Source organism: Callithrix jacchus, chromosome 15 (genome assembly GCF_049354715.1).
Source record: "Callithrix jacchus isolate 240 chromosome 15, calJac240_pri, whole genome shotgun sequence".
Classification (NCBI taxonomy): domain Eukaryota; kingdom Metazoa; phylum Chordata; class Mammalia; order Primates; family Cebidae; genus Callithrix; species Callithrix jacchus.
This window is the reverse complement of record NC_133516.1, coordinates 50,925,805-50,938,409: the sequence shown is the minus strand read 5'-3', so window position 1 is coordinate 50,938,409 and position 12,605 is coordinate 50,925,805. Positions and strand designations below refer to the sequence as shown.

The 12,605-nt window shown below is 39.6% G+C and overlaps 1 protein-coding gene across 3 annotated transcripts in view; it reads left to right on the top strand.

Annotated features, from left to right (window-relative positions):
* Positions 1-12,605, top strand: part of LMOD3 (leiomodin 3) — a 59,644-nt gene that overhangs the window by 43,303 nt on the left and 3,736 nt on the right. For all 3 annotated transcript variants that reach the window (XM_008981996.5, XM_017965027.4, XM_002758557.6), the window contains one exon: positions 1,910-3,277. In XM_008981996.5, the coding sequence (XP_008980244.2) occupies positions 1,910-3,277 (1,368 nt within the window). The remainder of the gene's footprint in view (positions 1-1,909; positions 3,278-12,605) is intronic.

The window sequence follows — 12,605 nt, the reverse complement described above, 5'->3', positions numbered from 1 at the left end:
CTGTTTTAACTGTTATTTCTCAAGACTCCAGAGTTTGGTTCTACTTTGTTTTTGCCATATCTAGATTAAATCATAATATTTAATCCTACTCCAGACTGGAACTTTCTGAAACACTTACATGTATATTTATAAGGGAAAAATTTGGTAATTTCTTGCAAATGTCTCTCCTTAAAAATTGCTATTGGGTTTGCTGTGTCAGAAAGCCTGTGTTCTATAGCCACAATATTTAGTGGCTTAACTCATAAGCCAAAGGCAGTTGTCCTTAACTCTCTCTTTTTTTTTTTTTAATTGCAGGCTCCTTTGAGAAAGTAATGACCTCTGTAGCCTCTCTCTCTGGCACATCCAAACATACACAATGTTTCACACACATTGTCAAACATTTCACAGTTCTTCTCAAGTCTGGCCACATACCCTGCAATTAAATCCAGTCGAATAACCAGATAATGGCTTACATTCTCACCATATATTGGCTGTCAGTGATGACATTTAGAAATTGATGGCTAGTAAGTGGTTTTGAAGCTAATTCTTTCTTTGCTTTCTAAAAGCTAAAAGCTAGAATTGTTGATTCTGCAAACTTACTGTGCATGAGCGTAATTTTTTTAAGTGTTCCACTTGAAAATGACTTAACAAAAAGGACAGAGATGCCTCCTAGGTAAAGTCTCTTTAGGTTATGCCTGTTGATGAAGATGCATCTTATCAAATTACTCTCACACTGACTGTAATTAAGGAAAGTTGTCAATTTGTTTTACAGTCAGGAGAGTTTAAACATGTACTAAGATTGAAAAGAAACAGCTATATTGGTCAGGTTAGAGTTCAAGGTACAATTTGCAGATATTTTACAACTGGAGGTCAGTGGATTAAAAGCCAATTCTATGTGAATGCCCATTTCAGGGGGTGAAAATTCCCTTCCTCCAATATAACCTAAACAGCTTGATGGTTGCCTCCCCCTTCTGGTCAAGATGAGAAATGCAGTGGTGAAGACAGGTGGTTAAGGTGACTTGTCACTGTCTCTTCTGACCTATGTCATGAGCATCAAGTTTTTGCTCAGATAAACCTGTGTCTCAGCTTGTTGTACTATCTTTCAAAAAGGACACCTTTGAGGCACACATACTGTATAGAAAAGCATTATAATTGAAGTACAAGAATCTAATGAACACTATTGATAAGAGACCCATTTTATTTCCCAGACTAAGCAATTATTTCTCACTGTCTGCATAATCCTGTTTTATTTCACAGCTGGCTCTGGTTCCCAGGCACTTTCTTTCTAAAGAAACTGGGGTTGTAAACTTGTCCCAGAATAGCCATGGCAATTTTCAAAGAACAAGGAAATCAAAATTGAGGTTTTGAATATATATACATATATGTGTGTGTATATATATACATATTTAAACCAGGTTGAATAACCAGAATACATATATATATATATTCCAAAATGTCAAACTGATCTAATTTCCCATGCACTATGTTATGTTCCCAGAGGAAGATTATGTACATTCTATACCAGATTAGTGGGCATTGTAGAAATGTTCATTTTAGGGCAATAATTTCCTTATTATTCTAATATTTTGTATTTATAATATTTATAATTATTGGAGTCATAAGGAAATCATTGCCCTAAATCAGGACTGTTGAGTATAAGATACCTATTTGGTATATACAGAATCAAAACTTTAATGTAACAATGAACAATTCTATCATGTTTTTGAAACAATTTTTAACTGCTTCTAGAATTAAACACCATTAAAAATACAGAATATTAAAACAAAATTATAAAGGTATCACTTAATATATGGGATGGGATAAACACAGCTATTTTAAAAAAGCATTTTTATTATCTTCACTAGCTGATGCTCTACTTCATATTTCTTCATCTGCTATGTATTCTAACCCTCATAAACCTCTCTTGTAGGAAAAGACTCAAGAGCATGAAGAAATAGACAAAGGTAATAAAAATATGGCCCAGTATTTAAAAGAAAAGCTCAATAGTGAAATAGTTGCAAATAAAAGAGAATCAAAGTGCAGCAGCAATGTCCAAGAAACAGATGATGAAGAAGATGATGATGAGGAAGACGAAGATGATGATGATGACGACGAAGGAGAAGATGATGGTGAAGAGAGTGAAAAAACAAACAGAGAAGAGGAAGGCAAAGCAAAGGAACAAATTAGAAATTGTGAGAACAACTGCCAGCAGGTAACTGATAAAGCATTTGAAGAACAGAGAGACAGATCAGGGGCCCAAAATCAAAGTGAGAAAAAAATATCAAAATTGGATCCTAAGAAGTTAGCTCTAGATACCAGCTTTTTGAAGGTAAGTGCACGGCCTTCAGGAAATCAGACAGACCTGGATGGAAGCTTGAGAAGAGTTAGACAAAATGATCCTGATGTGAAGGAACTTAACCTGAACAACATTGAAAACATCCCCAAAGAAATGTTACTGGACTTTGTCAATGCAATGAAGAAAAACAAGCACATCAAAACATTCAGTTTAGCCAATGTGGGTGCAGATGAGAATGTAGCATTTGCCTTGGCTAACATGTTGCGTGAAAATAGAAGCATCACCACTCTCAACATCGAGTCCAATTTCATCACAGGTAAAGGGATTGTGGCCATCATGAGGTGTCTCCAGTTTAATGAGACACTAACGGAGCTTCGATTTCACAATCAGAGGCACATGTTGGGTCATCATGCTGAAATGGAAATAGCCAGGCTTTTAAAGGCAAACAGCACTCTCCTGAAGATGGGCTACCATTTTGAGCTTCCAGGTCCCAGAATGGTGGTCACTAATCTGCTCACCAGGAATCAAGATAAACAAAGGCAGAAGAGACAAGAGGAGCAGAAACAGCAGCAACTCAAGGAACAGAAGAAGCTGATAGCCATGTTAGAGAATGGGTTGGGGCTGCCCCCTGGGATGTGGGAGATGTTGGGAGGACCCATGCCAGATTCCAGAATGCAGGAGTTCTTCCAGCCACCACCGCCTCGGCCTCCCCACCCCCAAAACGTCCCCTTTAGTCAACACAGTGAAATGATGCAAAAGCCATCACAGGCTCCAAAGTACAGGACAGACCCTGACTCCTTCCGTGTGGTGAAGCTAAAGAGAATCCAGCGCAAATCTCGGATGCCAGAAGCCAGAGAATCACCCGAGAAAACCAACCTCAAAGATGTCATCAAAACGCTCAAGCCAGTGCCGAGAAATAGGCCACCCCCACTGGTGGAAATCACTCCCAGAGATCAGCTGCTAAATGACATTCGTCACAGCAATGTCGCCTATCTTAAACCTGTAAGTAGAAGGAGGGAGAAATGGTGACTGAGCACCCCTCATAGTAAATGCTTCCCAACTCTATTCCATATTTACTTTAACACAAGGGGATATTCATGAATTGGGACCAACTGGAAGAAGCCAATGAGCATTACCAACAGAACTAAATTACTGTTATCCCTAAGGATGTACACCTGTAGCACCCGTATATATGTACGTCTGTATGACCTCTATAACAAAATTAGCAGCTAACATTAGGGAGCATTTACTATAGGCTGGAATCATTATATAAATTAATTCATGGAATCATCTTACCAATTCTATGATTTAGGTGCTGTTGTTCTCCCCGTTTAATAAAAAGACTGAGGCTTAGAGAATTTAATAACATGTGAAGGAGATACAGCTAAGAAGTGGTAGAGCTGACACTGAAACTGAGTTCTGAGTCCAGAGTCAAGCTTTAATTCACCTGATTATTTTGATCTCTTCAAGTGCATATTCAAAAGAACACCATTCCAGCCACAACGGAGCTATCACTCAGAGATCCCCAGCAACCTACAGCGAGGAATAATAAGAATGAGGCCAAATTGGGCCAGTTGTTTGTAGGCAATTGAATGCTTCCAAAATACTTAGAAACACTTCTTTTTAGTAGGTGAGGAGACCCTGTCTGAAATTATATTTGTACTGCTCTCCTTTTAGGCAGATAAATGATGAACTTCAGGTTGGTGTCACCGTGAATTCATGGAGTTTTAAAATCATTATTATTTCAGTTTAATATTTACCATGATTCACTATTACTGTTAAGTAGAGAAGTTCTTTTCCTTGTAATTTAAGTTGCAGAAATGAAAATGTTTTGGTCATTATTATGATGGCATTTATTGAGGTTGAAAGATGTGTTCAGTGGCCACAGGTGATTGATGATAACCATATTATTTTAAAGTCTTGTGTAATATAGCCATAAGATTATGTTAATAGAACAGTCAATATATAATTTTATTACACAGATAAATGTTTTTTCAAGACATGTTGAATTTTTATGTGCAGTTGCTCTTTTTCTCCTTTAAAGAGCTTTGTATTCTGAAATAATTGCTACTTTTTCACATATATACATATATATGGTCCTTATTCCCAACTCCTAGAATGGAGAATTATCAATAGTCCATTCTTCTAAATCAAAGCTGACTTTCATCCATGATTTAGAGAGGCTCTGATTCTTCCTGGAGCAGTGGCCACAGTGAGAATGCTATAGGTCACATGAGGTCAGACAACAGTTCTTTGCCTGCCCTTGGGCACATCATCAAGACTTTCTGCACCTGCTCTTCTCTGGACAGCTGGTCCAGAGAACCCCCTAGGAGTGAGCTCCCCTAGGAGTGAATTGGGGTGTCGTCTGAGAGAAGCTAACTCTACCGCTTTCCTGGTAACTAGTCATTGGCAAAGAAAATTCCAGCCACCTTGGTGATTGTGCAGTCAGAAAAGAACATTCTAAAAAGAATGATGAGAGATCTTTTTAAAAACCTGTGTTGAAGGTGGCATGTAGGTTCAGAGTAGAAGAGGGATGAAGTTCAAGAGTATCTGAACCAACTCCCTGACTTCTGAGTGCTCTGCTGAGCAAATCCATTTTCCCTGGGTCTACTCCATTCTATCCATTGACTAATTTGTTAATCTAAAAAATGTATATGTCAGGCATGATCAGAAGGATTGGGGATATAGTGGTAAGTCAGATTTAGTCTCGACCTCGCACAGAGCTTACAGTGTAGGTTTGCTTTTTTTAGCCCCTTTTACTCAACTGGGAACACTGCAGTTTTGGGTCTAGAGTCTAAAGAAAAAGACATTAAAATAAATTCATGATGCTAATTGCAAGAATGAAACACCCACCAAGCACTGCATTTTTTTCATATTTTAATCAATTTAAAACTGCTACTAATTTTAAGTGTGGTGGTGGTGGTGGTGGTTTACAAAAAAATCTAAGATAAACATGCTGCAAATTGAACTCTGACATGCTTTTTAAATGAGTCTTGCATATCACCCTCTGCTTTGAAATGACCTCATTTATTCTGAGGGATTGGCAACTTCTCCTGCCTTCAGTTGCCTGGCTTGGCCCATGACAGGCGTCTGTTTGCCTGTATCTCAGTTATGAAATGTCACACAACTTCATCTGTTTGGTCCTGGAAAACACTTTGGCAAGAAAAATACAAAAATCCCTCATTGCACTAATGAAAATTTGCTTCACTAATACCAATTTGCTTCCCAGTGCTCTGTTTCTGTGCATGCACAATCAATTGCTGTTTTAAAGCCAAAACATAGTATAATCTTTGAAAAGATACTTTAATTTTTATTTTGAGGTCATTTTAGGCTACAGAAGGTCAAAAGTTGTACAGAAATTTCTTGCATACCAATCTCACTTCTCAGTGCTCTGTTTCTGTGCCTTTCTGCATGCACAATCAATTGCTGTTTTAAAGCCAAAACATAGTATAATCTTTGAAAAGACACTTTAATTTTTATTTTGAGGTCATTTTAGGCTACAGAAGGTCAAAAGTTGTACAGAAATTTCTTGCATACCAATCTCACTTTACCACATTTGCTTTATTTCTCTTTCTTTAAAAGCTATTTTAAGAGGCAATGCATCTGTGTGTGTAGTACCAAGAGCACATGACTCAGTGGAGGTAATGATAGTATGAATAGCTATGATGTGTTCACACTTAGGTCTGCAGCCACTACTGTGAAACACCACTGATTTTAAGATGCATTCCGATCTCAGAACTGTTGAAATGTCCCAAAATACACATCTCGGACTTGAAATACAGTGAACACTGTGAATGGTAATATCACAAAATCCCAGCAAAAAGGGATAAAACTATCAAATGAGATAAGACAATGATCACTTTATCACTTGATGGAGGTGAAATGAAGGGTTTTGGGGGTTTGGGACAGATGCCCTCCATATCCCTGGATTTTCAAGAATGAGGTTAAAATTAAAACAGTCTTGGTGTGTGTGTGTGTGTGTGTGTGTGTGTGTGTGTGTGTGTGTGATGTTCCTAACAAGAATATTGTTCAGAAACAAAGTTTTTTCTTAGAAAAGTTTTGTTTGTGTTTCTGTTTTTGAGATGGGATCTCACTCTATCACCCAGGCTGGAGTACAATGGCTCAATTACAGCTCACAGCAGCCTCAACCTCCAGGGCTCAAGTGACCCTCTCACTTAAGATTCCCAAGTAGCTGGGACCACAAATACATGCCACTACACCTAGCTAATTTTTTTTTTTAATTGGTAGAGATGAGATCTCAGTATGTTGCCCAGGCTGGTCTCAAACTCTTGAGCTCAAGTGATCCTCTCTTCAGCCTCCCAAAGTGCTGGGATTACAGGTGTCAGCCACGTGCCCAACAGAAAAAAAATTTTAAATTGTGGTTACTGGCTGGGAGCAGTGGTTCATGCCTGTAATCTCAACACTTTGAGGGGGCCAAGGCAGGAGGATTGCTTGAGCCCAGGAATTCAAGACCAACATGGGCAACAAAACCAAGTAAGATCCTGTTTCTACAAAAAAAATTTTTTTAAGTTAGCTTGGTGTGATGGCACACACCTGTGGTACCAGCTGCACAGGAGGCTGAGGCAGGAGGATCACTTGAGCCCAGGAAGTCAAGACTGCAGTGAACCATGTTTGTGCCAGTGCATTACAGCCTGGGCAACAGAGTGACACCCTGTGTCAAAAATAAAAGTTATTTTCCTCATAGATTTGGAAATAGCATATGTGAATGATTAATTTGTATCTTAAAATTCTTTTTTAGACTGGGCATGGTGGCTCATGTCTGTAATCCCAGCACTTTGGGAGGCTGATTACTTGAGGCCAGGAGTTTGAGACCAACCTGGCCAATGTAGTAGAAACACTGTCTCTACTAAAAATACAAAAATAGCCAGGTATGGTGGTGCTCGCCTGAAATTCAGCTGCTCAGGAGACTGAGGTACAAGAATCACTAGAACCCGGGAGGTGGAATTTGTAGTGAGCAGAGATTGAGCCACTGCACTCCAGCCTGGGTGACAGAGCAAGGTCTCAAAAAAAAAAATCTTTTAAAAATACATTTTAATGCTTATTCTCTCCTCACCCGATGCTTCTGGCCTGGGATACCTGAAATGAAGTTGCTGGCAAAAAATAAAGAAAAACCCATATACTTGCTTTGCTCAAATGCTTCCTCCTCTAGGAAATTATCCATTCAATTCAGTTTAAGAGAAATTTACTCTGTGAGCCAGGTACTGGAAACTGGTAGAGCACGAGGTCAGATCTGCAGGCCTGCATTATTTGGCTTGGGTACCACTGTGTACATTTTTGAACGTCACATGCAAAAAAATTCAGATTATCTGACACCACTTGGAACATCAGATCTGGCCACACTGCTCTTGCATGGAAACAAATCAGCTGTCTCTGTGCATTGATTTCACCCTTGAGAATGCTCATGGACTCCCTTTTTTTTATTTTTTATTTTATTTTATTTTTTATATTTTCTCTTTTTGTTTTTGTTTTGCTCATGGACTCTCTAGTTTGCTCTTTTACCCATACTGCCTTGCACCTGGCATGCTTTCCTCGTTTACATGACTTACTTGGCTTCTGCAGAATTTTTTAGTTTGCTCTTGTTGTTTTTAGCTATGTTTTAAAAAATCTTTGTCTTATCTCACAAGCTGAATGTATTAGATAATGAGTAAATCATTTCCCTTTGAGCTAATAAGGCTGAGTCAGTATGATAGCACAAAGGCATTAGGCTGGATAGGCCTATCCCTCCCTGACAAATGCGTGATATTCTTTCATCTTCAAAAATGTTGTGGTCTGCTCACTCCTACCATCTCAAAGGAGTATTTGTACTTTTCACTGAGATAAAATCCCATTTGCAGCAACTGTTTAATTCACCGAGGCCAGCTGCATTTTATATCATATCCAAGCTTCTGTGCCAATCACACAAGATAACTATTTTAACATTCAGTTTCACTTCAGACTTACTCATGTTTATCTGGACTGCTCCCATCCAGTTGACTAAAGCCATCGCTAGATTTTCCTTCAGAAAGACTTCAGTATAATAATATGGGCAGCTTTAGTTCATCAAAAGACTCCACGACACATTAGGGTTGTTATGATTACAGAGTTGAAGTTTACAAACCCTTGAGCATTCATCTTCATCACTGGCCATTTCTTCTCTGCCACATTTATAAGATCTTCTTTCTCTTTAACCAGGTTCTCTAGATTCTTTTTGTAATTGTCTCCTCTTTCCTATCATGTAATAGGAAATTCCTCTTCTCTTGTCAGGTAATCTAGAACAATCCCTAAATCTTCCTTTCCCTTTAGATCATTCAGGGTTTTCTTAGCATATTCAATCTGTCCCCAAACCAAACTGCTCATTTTTAGGCCTAGGGGTTGTTTCTGGTTCCCAGTTTTCTGTCTTATCTCCATTCTGTCACGCATTTAGGTCTAAAACTCCGGGGTTATCTTCAGCTCCTTTTTTTCCTTCCACCCCTCCTCCCCATTTTTGGGGCTTCCGATAAACCAGGATGATCTGTAAGAGCCAAGGCCAAACATAGATCTAGCTTTGGAAATGTTGTTATTCTTATAAAGGGAACCTCCACAGGAAAAAAGCAATGTAACATTTCAAGCTTATCCCACAGGAGCACATATAATCCAGGAATTATATAAACCAGAATTGCTTGCCCTTAATATGTAGTGGGAAAAAATATTTTTTGTATTCTTTTCTAAAGTCCATATAGTGATTCTCAAATGTTATTGTGGATCAAAATCACCTAAAGGGTTAAATACAGATTACTGAGCCCACCGACGGAGTCTCTGATTCAGTAGGTCATGTGTGGGACCTAAGAATTTGCATTTCTGACAAATTCCCTGGTAATGCTGCTGCTGCTCATTCCAGGACCACATTTGATAACCACGACTCTGTGATATCCCTGGTAAACTGTGTCTGCTGCTGTGTTCCCTGAAGGGCCTTGCTTTCCTCCATAGCGCCCTTTGCCTCAAATTACCTTTTCTTCAATCTCTATCTGTTAGAATCTATCCATTTTCCAAGGCTTGACTCAAATGCTATTTCTTATACACAACAAAACATCAGGAGTGCTCTGCCTGTGTATTTCCATTACCCTTTGGCCACACCTCTTTCATAGCACCTCCCACATTCTTCTCCAGGTTCACAGCCCTTCTGCTCACAGTGTTCTCTCCTACAGGATTCTGAGTTCTTCAAAGCAGGTCTTGCACATCTCTATCCTGGACTCCCACTGAGGTGGTCCAGAGTAGGATCTTAATACAGGCATGCCAAATTAAACAGCCTGTGCTGAAACCAATCTTCTTACCCTGCTCTGCCTCCCAGCCTCTGAGTGTATGCGTATGTGAGCCCTGTGTAATGCTACACACACACACACACACACACACACACTGGCACACTAAACATACTTTCTTCAGAAGCTAACAAGTGAAGGGAAAAAAGGCTCCCTAACAAGTTGATACTCTTTGTTTTATATTTTTATAACATACCTAGCTATTTTTATGATTTCTATCTTTTGTATTCTGCCTAGAAATGGCTTCTTCAAAAACAAAATGTGTGCTTTGCTTTTCTTGCAGCTTTGAGAGTTTTTGGTTTTCTAAAAATATTTGATATGGATAAATTAAAGGGTTAATTTTTAAAGTAGAAAGCAAAAAGGCTATTTTATTAATTCTTTTTTTTAATTAATTTTTTAAAAATTAATAAGGATATCCAGGACTTCAACTCAGATCTGGAACAAGTAAACTCAATAAATATTTATAGAGTTCTCCATTTTAAATACACAAAATATTGATCGGCCATTATTAATACCCATTTTTAGAATGAAGCAATATTCCTGCTCTCCCTCTTTTTCTTCCTCTCCTTCTCTCCTTTTTTTACTTTTCAACATCCTAGTTCCTCACCTCTACGTATTTTATTATTTCTTGTCCAAATAATTAACTAGTAATCATTTAGTGACTCATTTCTCTTTTCCCCAGTGATCTGAACTACCAGCTTGGTCATATTTTAAGTATGTAAATATGTGTCTGGGTTTACTATGCTGGATCAGTGCCACATTTTCTTTTAAAAATATTATCTTGGGCTGGGCACAGTGGCTCATGCTTGTAATACCTGCACTTTGGGAGATCAAGGCAAGAGGATCGCTTGAGGCTAGAAGGTCCTGGCTGGGTTGAGTTATCATTGCACCACTGCACTCCAGCTTGGGCAACAGAGTGAGATCCCCATCTCTCTGATTTAAAAAAATTTTTAATTTAAAATATTATTTTGCAACTCTTCTATGCATATAGAAGGAAATACAAGGAGTTACTTATGTAAAACACTTCTTTTTCCATTCCATAATACAAAGAATGTGCTGTTTTAACTACTTATTGCAGCTTTAAAGTTATTTTAAATACCTGGCTTATGGTTTCTCTTAACTGCTTGTGTTCTCCGTGTGAGAGCCCTACTGGGGTGCAGTCACACCCCTCTCTTCTCAAAGCTTGGCACAAGGGAGGTAGAGGGTCAGAAGCACATGGAAGTCCCCTTGGCTTGAAGGCTGGCAGGCAGCAGCACATCAAAGGTCCTCTCTGGTGGGCAGGACGCTGGGAAAACATTCCTAGCCAAAGGTGGTGGGCCGAGAACTGGTTGCAACAGGAGCCATAGCAGATGACCGAAATGGTTCATCACATTGGCAGGTGGACGTGAGCAATATAGGGAGAAACATTCCTAGTCATTATTACACAAACTCTGAGTGTCCCCTGGGCATCTTCAGTGTCCTCTGGAGGATACGTGCACGATGGATGAGTCACTTTCCTAAGATATAATGCCACTTGAAACCCTTTAAAAACTTGTCTTGCCTTTAAGGTTTTCCTATGAGACAGAAGTATGAAGTGGGTTTGCAGTGTTGGACTTCTGTTGTTCTTTTGTAATTTTTTGCTTTCTTTTTGTCCCGGGGGGTGCTTTCAAAAGCATATATATGTGTGTGTGTGTGTGTGTGTGTGTGTGTATATATATATTTTTTTTTTTTTTGAGACAGAGTCTCACTCTGTCACCCAGGCTGGAGTGCAGCGACTCCATCCCAGCTCAAGGCAACTTCTGCCTCCCAGGTTCGAGTGATTCTCCTGCCTCAGCCTCCCAAGTAGCTGGGACTACAGGCATGAATCACCATGTCCAGCCAGTTTTTATATTTTCAGTAAAGATGGGGTTTCACCATGCTGGCCAGGCTTGTCTTGAACTCCTGATCTCCAGTGATCTGCCTGCCTCAGTCTCCCAAAGTGCTGGGATTACAGGCATGAGCCACTGCGCCCAGACTTGTTATAAAACTCTTTTAAGAAAATCAGGCAGCTGAGCGCGGTGGCTCACACTTGTAATTCCAGCACTTTGGGAGGCAGAGATGGGCAGGTTGCCTGAGGCCAGGAGTTCTGGCCAACATGGTGAAACCCCATCTTTACTGAAAATATAAAAATCAGCTGGGCCTGGTGGCGCATACCTGTAGTCCCAGCTACTTGGGAAGCTGAGGCAGGAGAATTGCTTGAACCCAGGAGGCGGAGGTTGTCTTGAGCCAGTATGGAGCCACTTCACTCCAGCCTGAGGGACAGAGTGAGACTCTGTCTAAAGAAAAAAAAAATCCCAACAAATGAGGTGGGTCTCATTTTGTTGTTCAAGCTGGTCTTGAACTCTTGGCCTCAAGTAATTCTCCCACCTCAGCTTCCTGAGTAGCCAGAATTCAGTTGCATACCATCATGCCTGGCTTTTTTTTTTCATTTTTGAATATTTCTAATCATCAGATTCAGTGTGTACTTCAAAGAGGAAAGATTTGTTTTAAAAAGAACATGTATTTTGCCAGTGTGGTGGCTCATGCCTGTAATCCAAGCACTTTGTGAGGCTGAGGTGGGTGGATCACTGAGGTCAGGAGTTTAAGACCAGTCTGACCAACACGGTGAAACCCTATCTCTATTAAAAACACAAAAATTAGCTGGGTGTGGTGGCGTGCACCTGTAATCCCAGTTACTTGGGAGACTGAGGCTGGAGAATCATTTGAACCCGGGAGGCAGAGGTTGCACTGAGCTGAGATCAGGCCATTGCACTCCAGCCTGGGTTACAGAATGAGACTCTGCCTCAAAAATAAATAAAAATTTAAGAATATATTTTATATTCTTATAGTGATATTTTTACCAGCAGTATGTAATAATGAGCACTGAAATTAGGCGGACCTGGTTCAAATCCTGCTTTGCCATTTTTTAGCCGTGTGATCTTAGGCAAGTTACTTTCTTCTCTGAGCCATTCCCCTCCTTACAAGGCTTTTGTAGGATGTAATGAGATAATGTTTTAAAAATAAGAGTTAGGCCGGGG